Source organism: Chrysemys picta, chromosome 3 (genome assembly GCF_011386835.1).
Source record: "Chrysemys picta bellii isolate R12L10 chromosome 3, ASM1138683v2, whole genome shotgun sequence".
Lineage (NCBI taxonomy): Eukaryota > Metazoa > Chordata > Testudines > Emydidae > Chrysemys > Chrysemys picta.
Window position 1 is genome coordinate 189,332,211 of NC_088793.1, and position 20,205 is coordinate 189,352,415.

General features: G+C 37.8%; 1 protein-coding gene across 27 annotated transcripts in view; it reads right to left on the reverse strand.

The window, feature by feature from the left end:
• The window catches only part of USP34 (ubiquitin specific peptidase 34), a 280,867-nt gene that overhangs the window by 194,101 nt on the left and 66,561 nt on the right, over window positions 1–20,205 (reverse strand). For 21 of the 27 annotated variants that reach the window (XR_010599944.1, XM_065589647.1, XM_042857220.2 and 18 more), the window contains 7 exons: window positions 7,674–7,755; window positions 7,489–7,581; window positions 3,462–3,587; window positions 2,897–3,026; window positions 2,206–2,241; window positions 1,668–1,798; window positions 420–1,036 (listed from right to left, as the gene is read on the reverse strand). Coding sequence is in view for 22 of the 27 variants with exons in the window: in XM_065589647.1 (XP_065445719.1) it covers window positions 420–1,036; window positions 1,668–1,798; window positions 2,206–2,241; window positions 2,897–3,026; window positions 3,462–3,587; window positions 7,489–7,581; window positions 7,674–7,755 (1,215 nt within the window). In the remaining 5 variants the exon portion in view is untranslated. Of the gene's footprint in view, window positions 1–419; window positions 1,037–1,667; window positions 1,799–2,205; window positions 2,242–2,896; window positions 3,027–3,461; window positions 3,588–7,488; window positions 7,582–7,673; window positions 7,756–20,205 lie in introns of those variants that run through there. The other 6 variants (XM_042857229.2, XM_042857228.2, XM_042857227.2 and 3 more) reach the window with 3 other exon arrangements.

Below are 20,205 nucleotides of genomic sequence, written 5' to 3' on the forward strand. Positions count from 1 at the left end.
TTATCTACATGAAGAGATACTTGTGTATGTATACAGATAAACACAGATATGAACGACCTGGCAACATAGTTTATCACTATGGAAATTAGAAAGACAACTAAAAAGCAAATCTTCGGCTTCATTAATCAAAGACAAAGTCACCATGTTGTTGTTACTAGCTGAACAATGTAAATTTGCCAACAGAAGAATCTTAGTGTTTTCTTCTAGCACATCTCTTCACCCAGTATAAAAAATTTGCAAGCAACTTTAATTAGACAATAAAATAGATTGTTGTGCAACTATGTGTAGGGTATTAAAAAAGTAATTATCTGAATGATCCAAGAACATGGCACTTCTATAAAAACATGTCTGAACTGTACATTTAGCTATCACTTTTATTGCTATTGTAAAGGAAATTAAAAGAAGCATAACCAACCTACCCATCATGATGGTGATGGTGGTGGTGGTGGTGGTGGTGATGCTGTGGCCCAATAAACTGCCGACAGTTAAATAATTCATTTCCAATCGTTTCCCCAAGGAAGTCCCCTGTATGTGTTATACAAGAATCCTGAGACCCTTGTGATATGTGAGCTGGATTAATTTCCCCGGTCATATCATGTTCTGCATCTTCAGTGTGTGAACAGGCATCTAGCATTCTAATTCGACTATCCACTGGAGGCACAGACTCAGTGTTAAAAACATGGTCCTTTCCTGACCCATTGCTTGCACCACTCCTATCTGCTGCCCCTTGTGAATCTCCTAAACAAATGCCTGCTTGTGATTCTATCTTCCTGCTTAGTAGCTCTGTGCTCCTACTGTTTTTCTGAGGATTATGACCCCTATCTTCCTCCTCTTCCTCATCTTCTTCTTTGAGAGCTTCAATATCTGCAATATCTTCTGATTGCACCTCACTCCCTGGACTTCCTGCAGACTGGCTTGCATGACTGGAATTGGCCTCATTACTGGATCCATCACTGTGGCCACTGCTGCTACCAGGACCACTGCTGCCATCCTCACCACTGTTTGCTGTCTCATCAGAACTTCCTTGCATGGACTCCTATAATGTTACAAAAATTGATTACATCAAAAATAAATTGTAAAACTATATATATAGTTAATAAAGTCAACATTAATAAAATATTTATTAGACAAATTCCAAAATTCTTTAATTGTAAGGATATATACTGAATCACTGTTTTTCATCCATTCCTCAGGAGTTCTTTCGCTGTGACACAGTGCTACAAAGTTTGTTTTGACCAAGATTTAGGTACACAAAACATTAAAAAAATTAAATTACCCTATTCATAATAGGTCACATACTTTACACACATATATAGTGTGGCACCAAAGTTCATTCCCAAGTTCATGCAGTCATTTGCTAAGTCAGAGATGATACAAATACACTAAAGTAGAGTTTCACTTAAAAATATTTTATGATGCAGTACTCTTATTTTATTGTGTCTGTTTACTTAGGGCTAAACTGGGCCTTGGCCTTAAGTATCCAGGCAAGGTAGTAACTTGAAGCAAGGTTTCCTGACCTCCCTCCACAGACATGATTAAGTATATATATGCATGCATACCATGAATTGTGTTTGTCTCTTAAAACTATCCTAAAGTCTCAGAAAAATTATTCTCATAACTGATTAATAGCAAATCAATAATTAAATACAGAACATCTGTAGTTGTACCTCTGTATCTGAAAGTCGCTGTTGCACGTGTTTGTTTCTGTTGATTATCTGCTCCTCCATTTCAATGTCACTGCCTCCACTCTGATGGGTGTCACTGTTGTCACTACTTTGAGGACTAGCTGCAGGTGACCCTATTTTAAAAGCATGTTCCCAGTTATAATGTTATTTTCACTAACCTATACGTTAACAGTATTATACATATCTACCTAGTCTCCTTGATCTCTACACCATATTCCTGACAACAACGGAGGATGTAACTCAAAACGTAAGCTGGACTCATTTAAATACAATATTTTTTGAAAGGTAGTCACCACTTTGCTGCAAATCATGAATTCCAATGTTACTTTTATAATGTGACAGAGATATCAATTTGTCAGCTTCTACACAAAAAGGAATTTTCTGCTGACTTCTCATTAAAATATACTTAAAAAACTGCACAAACTCATCTCTGCTATACAAAGCCTATTGCTCTAGATGGCATTCATGCTATAAAAAGATTATAACTGAGGTTGCAGAGTATTTCTAGTACTCAACTTACAAGGCGATGGGGCTGCCCTTCTGAGCTCTTCTTCCTCTGAAGGGAAAGGAAAAAACAGGAGGGAAACATTCTAAGTGACTGAGCTTCTTTGGGTCAGCATATCAGTTGCTTATAGTACATAATTAACAGTGGCAAAGGAAGGAAACCTACAATAAAATAGGTCCATACCACCTTCCAAAGTGGCTGTCCGTGAGTGCCTACACAAAGAAGCCTAAGAAAAGAGGAGCAGTATATGTAATGTCAAGGAATGAAAATTAAGTGAAAAATCAGGTAAAGATTTAGAAAATAAAAGAATGCACTACAGCTGTAAACATTCAACAGAATAGGAGCAGTCAGCTGGTGCTCCATGGAAATCTTTGAAAAAAGAAAAAAATGTAGGATGTATAAGCAGAATTGTTTGTGAATGGAAAGGTTTTCAAAGATGTTCATGAAACTTCAATGTCTCTTTACAGGATATGGGTGGGGACAGGAGTAATCTCTTTGTAATCTTCTTTTTTATCCTTGACTTGAAAAGTATGCCTCAATGATACAGCAAGCCACATTTTACAATTTTACTTTCATATGGTGTCTACTACATGAGCTTATGGTTCAAAGTTACCAGTTAGCACTGATTGATTAAAAATCAAAGACTAAACTGTAATATCTACTTTGGAACAATACATAAACATTACACTGCAAAATATATACTCACCTTTCTTATTTCCCATGGGTAGATTAGTACTGAGTAAAGATGCAAATGAACTCTGTTTTGATAACTGGGCCTTAGCTGCTAGTGCATTATTCCACAGTGCTTTTATAAGCATTGATGCCAAATATAAGGTCTATAAACAAAACCAGATTATTGTACAATGAAAAAGCAATTGGTTTTCAATGCAAAAGATACACTTGTTGCTTCTTCTGCACTCCAATACAATGGAACATGAAAGTAAATAACTCATGAAAACAAGTGAATGCTTTGTTATACAAAATGGAGAAATGTCCAATATTAAACTTAAGAAATTTCATCAACTTCTAAATATATATCAAAATTTAAAAGGCAGAAAGGCTAATTTAAGATGCAGCACAAAAATCCTATTCAGCACAAAAATCCTATTCAGTACATTATTGCGTATTCCCATATTATAAGAATTATGAAGAGAAACAGACTTTACATGTCCAGTGAGCCAATATCACGTATATTTTCTTTTTCTTGTCACAAATGACATTGAAGAAGTTAAAACATGTACTACTGTACTTCAGGTTTTTTTTGTTTTTACCTGTTCAGTATGAGCACTTGGATGAAGAGTTGAGACTAGATTAAGAAGATGTCTAAGAGGGACAGGGTCCAAGTTCTTGATTAATGAAGGAAACAGATCATGTATATAGCGACTACAATGTTTCAGCTACAAAATACAAATAAAAAGACATAAGAGAGAGGAAAATAATGTTTTTATAAGAGTTATTCAAACATTCATAAAATGGTCTTCATTAAAAAGCTTCTTCACATAAAAATTCTCAGGCAGCTTTATCATTCAAAAACAATTCTGAGTAGTATCAAACCTTCAGTTTTTATTTAACCTAGCTTCTCATTTCCAAGCATGTGAATTTTGGTAACATGACATACAAAATCACTGAACTCCTGCTTAGTTTTAAGGTTCTAAGCGTTTTGGGGAGATTAAAGAAAATTGTTTAGAACTTATTCTGCATTTTTGATGTAACTATAAATTAAATCAATTAAGTTTTGTATATAAATTCCTAAGGGACAAAAGAGTATTTACATTTGATATTAACAGTGGTGAATGCAAATGAAGGCACTATAAATTAAGACGTAAACTATAAAACAGAATTTATCAAAACTGTTTTTAATTACTATAGAAATAGTAGTGACTGACTTTTTCAATGGAACCTCTATTGCACCAGAAAGTGACAGTGCTCAAGGCAAAACAATGGAAAGTTGACTTCAAAGTGTTGCATGAATATGCTCCCAACTTTCACTTTTGCTTTGAAGGATTAATATATTTTTGTATGTATCAAATACTCAATAAATGAAATACACAATAATATAATAGGCTCTGGATTTAGGTTAGCATGTATGTACTTCAAAAATATATAATAAAAAAAAAAACCTGACTTCCATTTTACCATCAGCCTAAAAGAGAAAAATGAGGGGGGGGCAGTCACTGGTCTGTATAGGGGTCAAGTGGGAATAAAATGATGCAAATTATCTACACAAGGGTGAATTTCATCCAAGGAGAGTAAAAGTCAAGATGTACAATTTAAGAAAAAGAGATTTATGTCACAATTTAGAGGCTGAAGAAGGAGGGACAAGAGATGCCTTAGCTCTCAACTTCTCTAATGCCATTTTTATAAAATTATTGCTTTTCTAAAAAAAAAATCATTACAGCCGTCAAATAAATAAAGGTATCAAAATAAGAGCAGGATCCAGTTTTCCCTTAAGAGACATAATTTCACTATTTTCAGATACATTGAATAAGATTGACATTTTTCTCATCAGCACCTAACTGAAATTAATTTGCGTCTTTTATTGTATGAGATTTCTAACATGTACATGACTGGAATTGAAAGAATAGTTAAAAAAACATCTGTCCTTGACAAAAGCTAGTATCAAATCGATATGCACTCCTTTGCAACTCTGTGCCCCAATCCTGCAATCACTTAATCATATACATAACTTTATTCATATGAATAGTCACATTGACGCCAATGGAACTACTCATATGTATAAAATTATGCATGTTCTTATGTGATTGCAAGATCAGAACCTTAGTTAATAATGAAACAGATCTTTAACAGGCGACCCGGTTCATAGGGTTGCAGTACCTCTCAGTTAAATTTGGCCTACCAGGACTTTCATTATCATGATGGCTGGGCCAAATCTGAATGATGCTGGAACCCCAAGAGGTTTTATCGCCTCTGGAGTGGCTGGAGCAGGGAGGCGAGCCCAGACATCCCTGTGAGACAGGAGCTGCCACACAATCCTTTGAAACATTCTGGTGACCGAATTTTGGGTCCCGACCCACAGGTGGTGAAACCCTGTTCTAAACTCTTTTCAGAGCAGCAGTTTAGACCTGCTAGGTTCTTATAGCAAAAACTGAATCTTTTGAACAAGAAGCAAAGAAAGAATTAAGTCTCATATCTGGAATATACTATTGTTAAGGGAAGTTTCTTTTATATTTAGTGAGCGCGGATAACAAACACCAAATTTAAACTTGAAAAAAGTTTCTAGTTCCAATCCCTATTTCAGCAGTTCAGAGGGCTTTTTTCATCTTTATTTCCCTACTTAACAGAATACACACAATGCAATTCTATGAAAAATACATTAATGCAACTTTATGCATGGGAAATTAAACACACAAAAGGCAAGAAATGCAGACTTAAGAGATAATTAACAGCTGCAGCTTAAACTTCTGCCAATGGATGAGACCTACTGATACTGATGTAGTTACTGTATGTGAAAGCAACAATGAAAGTAGGCTATAACTTAAAAATTATATCAAAAATAAAATGCTAAGTTTTAAATAGATCTTTCAGCTCTCTTCTAATCTAGGCAGTGAAGCTGCAGCATTGATAATGTACTCTTGAAAGTGGAGAAGTTATTTGGCTTAGTACATTAATTAAATACAAATGATGCTTTCAGCCTAGATCTCCTTTCTGCAGTCCCAGGATTTGGTCATTCCCTCTCTGTCTTAGTCTTCCTTCAATCTCTACTTTTTGAACAAGCAGCACAATTCCCAAAGTTCTATAGCCTTAAACTCTAACGCCAATGTGTTTCTGCTACTATCCATGGGTCAGGCCCTTTCGCACTGATTTAACTATTATATGGGGAAGCAGTAATAAAGATAAAACATCATTTCTTGTCCCTTTTAAGCTCTTTGGAATAGTGCTGCTCTGCTAAGAGATTTTTTTAAAGTTAAAAATGGCAGTTTATCTTTCTTGCTACCTCCATGGAGCTGCATGAATATAAAAGAGCCTTGACAAGTACAACAGCAACAACACTCATGTCTAAACCCAGGATTCCAATAGTACTATGGAACTGGAGTGCTTGCCCAAAAGTCCGTGTAGCGAGAAAAGGAAAACAGGTGTATAAGGAAGGAAAATGGGAGAAAGAAATCAGGAGATAATCACAGAGAGATGGTATGGACTCTCTACATTTGATTAACACAGTCTGCCAAAGAGCCACACCCATTATTAGCTATGAAAAAAAAAATGATATTTCAAACTGCAGAAATGTGTTATTAATTAAACAAATGTAGGCCTTAAATTTCATTAACACTATTTTAATAAATGGCATTTTAAAATAAATTTTGAGGAGTGACTTTGGGAAATGTTTCATAAAGAAATCACTAGCAACCTTCTTCAGACAATCTAATTGCAGCTTTCATTCAAAACCAACTTACAGTAACTAATAACACAAGAAGCCATCACTGCCCATTTCTATGGAAACTAATAAAGCATAAAAATATACACATATAGGTTTTAATATATCTATTCTGGTGTCAGAATAAAACAAATGAAAAATATTCTTGAAAACAGAAAACATTTATTATAGCCCAAAATTATAATAAATTTAAAAGCACTTCCAAGTCATACTTTTTTTGCTTGTAATCAAATATATCTCATTCTTTATTCATTTCTCTGCACGTCACTGAGGTTTTTTCACTTGCACATTGTGTGTGTGTGTGTGTTCGTATCAGAATACACAAATGTCTGCATCACTCAAATCTCAAACAAAAAAAGAATGATTGAAAACAATTACTGAATTATTGAAAACATCATAATAATTCAAACAAGACAGCAAATATGGTCTATCTTTCTGAACAAAACCTTGATAAATAGTTTGTTCTCAATATAGCCAAGAGAAAATTCAATACCACATCTCACAGTTTTCTACAACTTCAAATTTTAGGGTTGCTGTACAGTAGTAAATATCACAGCCACAGTTTTCCAGAGTAGCGCTATCAGTGGTAAATTATTGTGCACAACAGACTCAGACAGTTTCACTAGACAACACAGTAGTAAAAATGCATGAGCCGCACCCTACAGCTTCCATCATTGCTATCACTGGTGGAGCTGTGCCTGTAGCAAATCACAGGTGCAAAATTTGCTAGTGTAGATGCAGTATTGGAAAATCTGCATATCTTACTCAAGTTGTGGAGATGACTGTATGGCATATCCTGCACTAGTATGGTAAATGACGAACAGGAAAGAGTAAGAAACATTGGACCAAATGGAATTCAACTGGCTATTTTATTTCCCTCTCACAAATATAAATATTTTGTATACCTGCGCTGCTGCCCAAATGCAGTCTATGTGCTGAGTACTAAGTCGCCCTTCAGCTGCAAGAAAATTGAGAATCACTTGGCACTGTTTGATGATCTGCAAAGAGAGAACATATTTAGGATAGATTTAACAGAACAAAGAATTACTCCTCCATAAATACAGCAAAAATCAGATTATTTTACACAAACCTCAATATGTAAATTTGGTCCAAAAATATGCTCAACCACATTGTTGCTGATAAGCCAGTCTGCAAGCTCTTTTGCAATGGACCTACATATGAAAAAGAGTATTGATATGTATATAAATTCTTTATTTGTCTATATTGCATATTAAATCATTTCCCTAATACAGTGTTCTTTTACTCAATTTTATTTGTATATTCACAATTATAAGAAAACTATTTTTGAATCTGAAATGTGTTCAGCTGGTATTGACAAGTATTTTCAAAAGTAGGAGTTATATAAATTACTTTTCTAGGGGAGCAATTTTTAAACTTTCCCTTTTCATCAAAACTTGCTGAAATAGCAATTCACACAGTTTTTAAAGTCTGTGTTATTTACATGACGATGCACCTAGTTAATTACACATGCACGGTATTTAGACACTTTCAAAATCACATTTTAGTTTCATCCATAACAGAATGGATCTCTGCCAACAGCCAATCAAAAAAATAAACTGTCAGATAGAACGAGATAAGGGGACTGAATTTTCCTAACTAAAAACTGAGTTCCCGCCAGTCTGGAAACTAACACATATATCCTTGTTCCTCCCACACAAGCAGATGGACCAATTTCTTTGCCAAGATTTTGGCATCAGGATCAATGTGTGACAATTTTGGTGTTCAGAGCACAGACTGTAGTTGATGTGCTGTTAGGGTAAAATCCTGTTCCCTGCACACAACCCAGGTAAAAGGGTTGTGCACAGGGGTGGACTACAGGAATCTGGGTGAAAGGCACTCATGGCCACTACTATAGCCTCAACATCTCCAGTCCGGATGATCACCCAGAGTAAGGAAACAAGAGTCCACAGGCTCAAAAAGGAGGGAGGCAGAGTCTGCACAGCATGGAGCTAAGCCTGCAAGTAAAGTTTAATTTCCTAGCGCTGGCTGTCAATTCCCTAACTATTCTGAAAAACCCAGTCACTAATGATAAGCCTCAACAGACCTTCGCCACCAAAACCTATTTGTAATAGGTGCTCAATGCCTGCCCTTCTCTTTCCTTTCACGTAGTAATTCCAGGACCTAGGGAAAAAAACACGCACCAGCCTTATACCCTTTGGAGAACACAATGTCCCATCACCTAAAGTAATATATGAAAAGTAACGGATTACAAGATATCATAATCTACTGACTAACCCCTCAGCTATCAGCTAAAGAGTGACCAGGTGTCTGGTTTTCAACCGGAACACCCGGTCGAAAAGGGATCCTGGAGGCTCCAGTCAGCACTGCTGACCAGGACATTGCCTGTCCGGTTGGCGGCATAGAGGGACTGGCAGGCTCCCTGCTAGCCTCCGCGCAGCTCCGGGGAAGCAGTGGGCACTGTCCCCGCTCCAGCTCCTATGCGCAGTGGCAGCCAGGGGGCTCCACACACTGCCCCAGCCCCAAGCACCACCCCTGCAGCTCCCACTGGCCAGGAACCGTGGCCAATATGGTGCTTGCGGACAGGACAGCGCAGAGCCTCCTGGCTGCGCCTCTGTATAGGAGCCGGAGAGGGGAACATGCAGCTGCTTCTGGGAGCTGCTTGAAGTAAGCGCCACCCAGGGCCTACACCCCTGACCCCCTTCTGGTCCCCAATGCCCTGCCTCAGCCCTGATCCCCCTCCCGCCCTCCGAACCCCCTGATCCCAGACAGGAGCACCCTCCTGCATCCCAAACCCCTCATCCCCAGCCCCACCCCAGATCCCATACCCCCAGCCAGAGCTCTCACAACCCCCCGCAACCCAACACCCTACACCAGCCCAGAGCCCCTTTCTGCCCTCCAAACCACTCAGCCCCAGCCCAGAACACCCCGATCCCCTCATCCCCAGCACCACCCCACAGCCAGAGCCCTCACACATCCCCGTACCTCAACCCCCTGCCCCATCTCAGAACCCCCTCCCACACTCCGAAACCCTCAGCCCCAGCCCAGAGCCTCCTCCTCCACCCCAAGCACCTCATCCCTGGCCCCACTTCCATTGGCTGTATGATTTTACTCCTTGAGAAACAGGTGGTGGGACTTGATGTGAGCTGCAAGAGATCTCTGTTCTATATTCTGAAGAGTGCTCATACGTATTAATTGTTGTGAAGCTATCAAGTAATTAATTTTCCTCTCAGCCCAGCCTCTGTAGCAAGATGTCATCTCAAAGGAGCATCTACTAGCCAGTCTTCAAAGTAGGGGCAAATATAGATATGTCACTGGGACAATAAATAAATAAAGTAACTTTCAGTAAATTCTGGGAACTGATAAAAGCCTAAAGAGTACATGAGTACTAATAAAGAGCTGTACCAAGAAATCTTTGATGGAATTCAACATTAAGGTATGTCTTAAATAAATAGTCACAAAAGAAGTCATCAGGTCCCATTAATGCTAAACTGCTGATCAGAATCTCAATATTTAAACATTTATCCTCCTTAGAACAGGTTGGATAAAAATTTATCTTTTTTTTTCCAAATAAAAAAATGGGTTATTTTATTTAAATAGCATTTTTTAAATTAAATATTTTTAAAATAAGCCTATTTAAAATTAAATTTGAAATTATAACAACCTATGTTAAAGCATAAACGTGCTATAATTTATTTATAAATTTATTACATTAAATAAAAATAATATTAAGCAGTGTATGTTTGCTGCTGAAATTTTAATGAAAGTTAAACACTGAACCACTGGCCACTTAGTCACTCATTCTGGTCCAGTACGAGGAACCAGAGTTTGCTGTGGCGCTAAATCAGCTTTTCACAGCACTAGCCTCTTCTGAAGGTTCAGAAAAAATATTTTCTTCATTTCAGTTTATTCAACTAATTCAGTTCAATGCCTAATTCATTCAAAGTTAAGAAACTAACTGGGAGTTGAAAAAGCAAGAAAGCTTGTTTTCCTCCTCCAATATATGAATAAAAGCTTAATGTGAGAGGATGAGATCTACTAGTTTAAAAACTTGAAGGACAACGATGACCAGAAACAATCAGTTCAAGTACAGATAACACTTTGTTTAATATATCATCAGCTAGTTTTAAATGCAAAATATGCTTTGGCAATTTTTTTCTTATGTATTCAGAACATTTAAGGTAGTTTTATTTAACTAACAAAATTTAAAATACTTATTCTGTGCATTTTTTATTTAATTTTCCATCCAAATAAAGCTTGAAATAAATCACAAGTGAAAAATTAATCTAATAAGTAAGAAATACGTCATTCACCTTTTTCTAACATAAAAAATGTAAATATTAAGAATCTGAATAAATATATGTTAAGCTATGTAACTGCTTAAATAAATGAGTATCCACATAATGAATCCCAGTTAGCAAAAAGAGGCATCATATTTCGTTTAAAGGCTATATTTCATTGCAAATTAACATATTTTAATGATTACCAACCAATGAGAATCAACTTCTCTTTAGGAAAATAACTAAAAAGTACAAATGCAAAACAAGGTTAAAATTGATTATTTAAATCAAGGTTTCCTGCTTGGTGTTTTAAATAATGATTACAATCAGTAATTTAAATTGCTTTAATTTAAATCAATCCACCATACTTTAGAATCAGTACTAGACAAACATTGCTGGACTTACTAGATGCAATTAAGACAAAAGAACAGACTTTTTCTGACTAAGACACTAGCCCTATTGACTGAATGTCTATGAGGTGCTAGACCAGAGGCGGGCAAACTACGGCCCGCAGGACTGTCCTGCTCGGCCCTTGAGCTCCCGGCCGGGGAGGCTCTCCCGCAACCCCTCCCCTGCTGTCCCCCCCCCCCCCCCCCAGTAGCCATGCTGCCGCACGGGCAGTGCTCTGGGCACAGGAGTTGCGCGCTCCTGCCGAGCAGAGCAGCAGTGTGTCTGGCTCCGGCCGGGCGGCTGCCAGACATGCTGTTCTGAGCAGCATGGTAAGGGAGCCGGAGGGCTGGAAAGGGGCGGGGCGTCCCTGGGGGCAGTCAGGGAACAGGGAGCAGAGGGCGGTTGGATGGGGCAGAGGTTCTGGGATCCTGTCAGGGGGCGGGGATGTGGATAGGGGTCGGGGATGGGGAATGGGGGGGTTGGATAGGCGTGGGGTTCCCGGGGGCCTGTCAAGGGGTGGGGGTGTGGATAGGGGTCAGAGCAGTCAGGGGACTGGGAGCAGGGGGGCTGGGTAGGGGTGGGGTCCCGGAGGCAGGAAGGGGCAGCGGGTCCTGGGAGGGGGTTCAGGGCTCCTATGACTGGTATGGTAGGGGGCCAATCCCCCCCTTCCTTTATAGTCCGCATTAACCCTCATTTGAGCGATGGTGAGGTCCTGGCAGTGGCTTGGCTGGGAACCAGGATGGGTAAAGGCTGATGGAAATGTCCTGGGTATATATTGAAATGATTATGGAAATATCTGCACTGTATACTTTTATCTCCTGGGTACACAACTAAAGCTGTGGCCTAATTAAACCACATCCAGTGTCTCCTGTCCTCCTTCTAGCTTAGCCAGACAATCATTCTTCTCTTAGAATTTACAGAAATTCTCTGTTTTCTTGGATTACAGAGGAGGGAGTCCTCACAATTACAGGCATGAGCCATAGTTTGTACACTAATCCTGTGCTTTCACCAGCTATACAATCAGCTGATAGGCCCTTCCAAATATTTCATTGACACAAAAAGGTAAAACCATCCACGCCAAAATAGATGGTCTATATTTTGTAATTTATTATGTTAACTCTACAGCTAAAATTATTTTATATGATGTTAATAGTCTACTTTAACTACAGTTTAAGAAAATATCTTTTTCCAGGTATTTTATTTTTTTCTTTACTCATTTGAGGTAGTTGCTATCCCTACTGCCACATGATCTTTCAGGTGTTGTTGATTAGTAAGTATCCAGTTAGCAAAACTGTGGTCCACTCTATTAAACAAGGTTAAAGGACACACTCACATAAATGTAAATTAATAAATGTAATCTTTGTTTCCACATTAAATTAACACAATTTATTAAAATGTAAATGTAAACCCTGATTTAGATTTAACTCCATCATGATTTAATTGCACTAATCTGAGTGGGGTTACACTGATAAGTACAAGAGAAAAGTCATTGTCTGTAGCACATAAACTGAACTTCTCTCCATTTGCTACAGTCCTAGTGTAAACAAACTCTCCTTAAATATAACATTTGTCAAAGGAGGATAACAACACTTTTCACTTTATGGTGTTTTATGGAAGATTAGTTCATTAAATGAATGTGAGGCGCTCAGATGCTTCACAGATGAGCACCACAGAATAGCCTATACATATATAATAAATGAAAACACAGTGAAAGGTCTGAAGTAAGTGCCTAATTATCATGACAACTGTCCTTTCCATTTTCTATTCTGGGTTTCTTTTGTGTGTATATTTATTTATTTTGTAAGTACAAGGAGTAAGTTTGCAATTGACTCATTCTGCCTTCTATCATGGTATAGGAGTTCCCCAGGCTTCACATCAGTCCACTGCTTCTCACTATTTATTCATTATCTGCAGGAATTTTCTTCTAGACAAAGGGTTCAAAGTTTCACTTTTGTCTGGAAATTATACAAATTTAATTCTCATTCTCTCCAAAATGATTGTCTGATATTCAACTAGAAGACATCCTATCATTCTTTCCCAGTTTCAAATGACCACTATCTTGAACTTAATGTAGAAAAAAATGTTGCAATGATAGTCCTTAACATAAACTGAACAAATTCATTTTATCCATTATACTTATTACCATGTTTCAAAATATTGTTACCAGACAACTTTTATCAACCAGAAACTTTAAAAATGAGATCATTCCATTGAGCACAAATAAAAGTTAGGGCAAAATTGTAATACTGTATTTCTGATATATATATTTTCTTCTACAGTTCTCTTTTGTTTCTAGCTCTTGAAATCTGACAGTGCAATTCTGATTATATAAAGTTCTTGGGGGACACCAATAAACTTCAGATAACTGGAGGACATTTACCACTTCTCTCCTTAGGATGTTGCATGTCGCTAATATTTGTAAAATATCTTGAAATTTTAAAGCACTATATAAATGTTAAAGTATTATGATTATCACTAAAATACCTCTTAATTCTAGAACTCTCTTCCACACTATTTCTCTACTCTGACTCTCAATCTATTTTCAAAGTTAGATTGAAAACGGTTTATTTTTAATCTAATTTTTAGCTAAACTGCAAGGAGGTGTGTACCGGTAATTGGTATTTTATTTCTTCTAGAATGCTTTAAAAATCTAGAGGCATTCTATGATTATGTTATATCATTACAGTTCAGACAAGATTAATAAAATAAGTAATAGCTCAATTTCCAGTACATATTCACATGTAACATCTTAAAAAAATATTTCTTCAGCTTTCACCATTTCATGCTAATAAGTCAAAAGTATGACATTACCCCTTTTGATAAACATTCTGGAGAATTATCTCCCTATAATACACAAATAACTGTACAAACTATGGTATTCTACAAATGACATGTTTACAACAACAGAATTTGGGAAGAATATGGCATATCAGCAGTGTTTTTAGGATTTAGCATTTGGGATGGCAGATGAACAGCAAAGACTTAAACACAAAGAGCTTGACTTTCACCAACTGGAGGCATTTTAAAAAGTCTTGATTAAATACTGTGGCTACTGTGAAAATGGCTAATTCCTTAAATGTCATGGAACTCTACTCACAACATGTTTGGATCAGAGAGTTTTATCCATTTTGAACAGAACAGAAACTGCTCTCCCTTTTGACTTCTCCCAGAAGAACACAAATAAATCAGATAAATTTCAAAAGAGCTTGATTTTGTCCAAGTAATAAATCAAAGCTCTTCTGACATCTAATTTATACAGTCTAGCTTCCACAGGCATTCTATGAGATTTGGTGGGAAAAGAATGTTTAGATGAAACTCAGAAATGTATCATTCACTACATGTTGTTTGTGAAAAGTACAACAGGAAAGCCTAGTAGGAAAGCTTGGATTTCACATGCTGTCATAGATGAGACAGTTCCTTGAATAAGATGCTGAAAAGCTGAAATAGCCACTAATGTCAATGTAACTATAGGAAGAGACAATCAAGAGACTGTTCTCTAGGTATATGATCTAGGATCAGAAGCTAAGTTCCAAGCTGCGCGGCCGCACAGCATGCTATCAAGGGCAGTGCAGATGGGGAGAGGTGCCCCTCCCCCAGCCCTGAGAGGGAGTAAATAACATTTCCTTTTTACTTTTCACAACAGTCATGATTTTATAGACCTCTATCATACCCCCTTAGTCTTCTCTTTTCCAAGCTGAGAAGTCCCAGTCTTATTAATCTCTCCTCATATGGAAGCTGTTCCAGGCCCCTAATCATTTCTGTTGCCCTTGTCTGAACCTTTTCCAAATACAATATATCTTTTTTGAGATGAGACGACCATTACTTTGCATTTATCAACATTGAATTTCATCTGCCATTTTGTTGCCCAATCACTAAGCTTTCTGAGATCCCTTTGTACCTCTTTGCAGTCTGCTTGGGACTTAACTATCTTGAGCAGTTTTGTATCATCTGCAAATTTTGCCACCTCACTATTTACCCCTTTTTCCAGATCATTTATGAATATGCTGAATAGCACTGGTCCCAGTACAGATCCCTGGGGGGACATCACTATTTACCTCTCTCCATTCTGAAAACTGTCCATTTATTCCTACCCTTTGTTTACCCTATCGTTTAACCAGTTGCTGATCCATGAGAGGACTTTCCCTCTTATCCCATGACAGCTTATTTTGCTTAAGAGACCTTTTCAATATAAGAGACCTTTTCAAAGTCTTTCTGAAAATCACCCTTGTCCACATGTTTGTTGACCCCCTCAAAGAATTCTAGTTACAACCATATACTTTCCTGGACAATGGTTCATGGGCTCCAACAAGACCCATCTCACAACCACTGAACTCTCAAAACCTTCTGGTGTTAAAGACCCACAGTCTATGCAACCAGGTGAAGAACTCTATTTTCCATTTGAAAGGGCAGTCTAACAAAACCAGAGAACAAAAGAGGGGCTCTTGTGACATTGCCATCAAATCAGTTTACCACACCTGGGGAGCCCTCTCAATTAAATTCTCCTTGACTGCCTGCCAAGTGGCAAGCAAAAGGAAATATCTTTATGGATACACCATTCCCACACAATAACAGTGTCCAGAGGACAAAAGAGAAAGCTTCCCTTTGCTAGTTTAAATGGCACTTTCAGCGTTATCATCATCCATGGAAACTTTGATCATTTTCCCACTGATTGATGGCAAAGTTCTGAGGACCAGCATTCCAAGGTACTCATATACAGTCTGGTCTCTTTCAACTTCAATAGCCTATGTATTCTACAGTGACCCAGATGGCTTTCCCATCCTTAACTCTACTAAATCTGTCTCTATCATAAAAGCCAAGAATGGCTAAATTAATGGCATCCCTATGAGCACATTGTGAGACAGAGACCACTAACTCAATGAAATTGTGACAGACCCCAGGAAAACTGCAACCTGACGAAGTACACAGCTGATCAACACAGCATGCTAAGTCAGCACCAATCCTTTAACCCTGAAAAGAGAGTCAAAGAGATACAAGAGTCTGAGAAAAGATCTGAATGTCCATAATGACTGAAATCTTGCCATCAGGAGTGCCTTCTGTAACTCTAGAAAATGGTCTAAAAGAAGCCAGGGTAGTGTCTATAAAGAAGGTCTCTGGGGGCTGGAAAGTTGATCTTTGTCCTATTTACAGAAATAGACAGAAAGTGACATGTAAAGGCCAAATCACACCCTCAACAGAAAATCCTTTGGATTGTCTGGGTAGGGGAAAATGGGCAATCCATGCTGAGGAAAGTGGACATCTACCACTGCCAAACACTTGGTAAGGACTCCTGATGTTATAGCCATCCCAAATAGAAAAAGTCTGAGCTACTAATGGTTGGCTCTTAAAAGGAACCAGATATTTGCTGTGAATCCATCGTATCACAATACAGAAGCAGAACTCTCAAAGGTTGACAGTTCCAAATACATCCTGAAGAGTACAGGAAAAAAATAAGCATGACCAGGGACTCAATGCAAAATGTCACCCCTTCTGGTAAACATGTTGAGATTACAAAGGTCCAGAATAGCTCTTAGACCTCCTTTTTTACTCTAAAATGAGTAAACAATGGAAATAAACATTTTTCCCTCTGTAAGACACTGCCATTCATTTTATTATTTCTAGCTGAATAAGAGTAGTGCTTCTTCATTCAACAATTTCTTATTAGAAGAACCCCTGAAGAGAGACAGGAAAATGAGATTAGAGTAAAATATTACACTGAACTGTAGGGGTCAGCCATTTTCTACATTTCCAGGAGTAGTCCATTGTGATGGACTGGCTGCAAGAAATAAAATGGGATAAGTGGTCCCAAAGATGAACAGAATTTAAAAATGGCTTGGACCCACAATTACAGGTGACACATCAAAAATACATAAAAACTACTGCTTCTAACAGAATGAAGTAACCATTGGGATCAGGTAAGTTCATGGAGGATAGGTTCATCAATGGCTATTAGCCAAGATGGTCAGGGACGCAACCCCATGCTCCCAGTGTCCCTAAAACTCCAACTATCAGAAGACGGGACTGGACCACTCAAAACTGCCATGTTCTGTTCATCCCTCTAAAGCACCTGGCACTGGCCACTATCAGAAGACAGGATACTGGGCTAGATGGACCACTGGTCTGACCCAGTATGGCCGTTCTTATGTTCTTATCAGAGATACAGAATAAGAGGTCTTTTGATTGAGCTGCAGTCCTTTAAAATGACAATCTGCTATAAAATGCGTTTGCCAACAGAGTAATACCCAAAACTGGCCCCCTGACTGCTGCTGAGAATAGTCTGATACTTGAATAAAGGAATTTTTTTTCAAAAGGAAGGGGGGAGGGGGCAGAGCAAAAGATACTGCTCTTATTTCCTTCAGCCTTAAGATAATATAGATCATCTTGCTGAATATATCAGGCCCTTTGAAGCGCAAGTACAATACTTCTCCCTAATTCTCCTAGAGCAAGAATAAGGCCTGGTCCACACTAACCCCCCACTTCGGACTAAGGTACGCAAATTCAGCTACGTTAATAACGTAGCTGAATTCGAAGTACCTTAGTCCGAACTTACCGCGGGTCCAGAAGCGGCAGGCAGGCTCCCCAGTCGATGCCGCGTACTCCTCTCGCTAAGCTGGAGTACCGGCGTCGACGGCAAGCACTTCCGGGATCGATCCGGGATCGATTTATCGCGTCTAGACAAGACGCGATAAATCGATCCCAGAAGATTGCTTACATCCGGACCAGGAAGTAAGTATAGACGTACCTTAGGTTAAACATAGTAGAAGAGTTAACTGCTGTAAAAGTCTAATGATCTTTTCCTCTATTCTTTTCATTTGACAGAAAACTGGACAGCTAGTTTTTTTGTTATGTTTATTATTAAATGTTTTTTTGCTAACTTTTTAAAATTAAAGTTTTATTTTTAATACATTGTGTGTCATTCATGGTGTGTTCCAGCAGATGACACCAGTGTGTGATACTAGGTGGGTCTTGGGCCTGACAGGACTAAGCAGAGAGGATGAGGAAATGGGCAGAATTGAGGCCAGCCATATGAGCTCTCATCTGCTCTCAGCATGCCAGGAACAAGAGTGGGGAATAGAGAGTTGCAGACATACCAGACCAGTAAAACAGCCTAAAGCAGTGAAATTCTGTCTCAGAATCTTTGTATTGTGCACAAGCCCTGAATACGGCCATGTTCTTATAACACTCACTCTTCCTGTACACACCATCGAGCTTTTTGAAATACAAACATCATTCCTGAGGAACAGAAAAGTGAACGCCCATTGGACCAGTATGTGAGTACAACTACAGAAATTTGGTTCAATGTAACTCTTCGGAAGAATGCAGTCAATCCAATGGATTTCTACCCAAATTACATTAATACATTATGCAGATATGCAATGGCTCTACTTTAAAAGCATGACTCTTACACTTTATTTTCTCCGACATACTAAAATAAAAATTGTTTTAAAATTAACAGAGGGAAGATGGTGAGGCAGCAGAATGGACTCATACCCATTTTCACCTATTAACTCTATGTCCAAAGACATGGGGAAAATTTTTTAGCTAAAAGTGATTACTTAGACATTAGATTACCGTGGACATTTGTCTGCTTCACGCAGTTTGATATAAAGTTGGTAGTCCTCTGCTCAACGAAGGAATAACAAAGTTTCTTCAGATCAAGAATGGAGCAGGTTGGTAGAACATTTGGGGACATTCATATGGAGCACAATCCTGGCCCCTCTGAAATCAATGTCAAAATTTTCACTGAGTTCAATGGAATCAGGATTTCAACCAGAGTTTTTGTTTACACTAAGCATGGTGTAAGCATTAGACCGAAAAAGGTCATTGTTACATCTCAAAACTGTTTTTGTTTGTTTGTTTGTTTTTTAACTACTCAGGTATTTGATTTTGTGCAGAGGTGAGGGGCAAAAAGCATAGCAAAACTACTATTATTTATTCTTTTTCTTTTTTTAAATTAACTACAGTGGTTTCAACCAGAGATGTGATAAAATAACTTAAAATCCAAAATTTAACATGTTTATAATGTGGTAGGGAAAATGCTCCATTTGAGGAGTGGGGGTTGAATAGTCACCAATCTATTGGTAGGAAAGATTTTGAAGCATTAAAGTTACTATTTATGTGGGACATACAACGTAATGTGTTAAGCCTTAGCAACATCAACAGAGTAAGTAGGTATTTACTGTAACAGAAACAACAATAATACATAATATCAAATAAACTCTGTATATCCATACTGAAATCAAGTTAGTGTTACTATTATAACGGATTTTACTGTTAGTGGGGAAGAGATCCTGAATTTACCTCATTCTTAAAATACATAAACATCAAAAAGGAAGAATATATATATATTTTTTAAAGAGTGTGGCTCAAGTAAAATGTAAATGTTTTACGGAATTTAACTGTAAAATTCACAGTTAGATGTGGGTTTATTCACACAATCCATATACCTATAAAGTAACATTTAAAGCTTCAATATTTCTTATCATTGCTAACATCTAATGTTAACCTATTGATTTTAAATATGCAAAATATTTTAAGGAGAATCCAGTTTCTAATTTTAACTTCACATGTCCAAAGATGCGATTTTGACCACGTACTATACAAACCATTAACGTTTCAAAGAGATACAAAGATCATATTACATTTGCATATAAAGCATATATATTTAATCATTAGAAAGTAATTCCATACATGAAACATTGTGAACTTTGCTTCTCTTCCTGGGTGCTGGTTGAAAAAAAAAGTCTAATTATACACAATTTTGTGTCTTAATATATCTGAAATATACAAACTAGAACTTCCAAGAAAAACAAACAGCTGTGGCAGCATGGTCTAGTAGAGGACTAAGTGTAGGAGTAATAGCCACAAACTCCTGAATTGTAATCCTGGTTATTGGGCAAGTCATATTATTTCTGTATCTCAGTTATCACATCTGTAGAATGTGGATAATAATACTTACCTAATCTTACAGGAGTG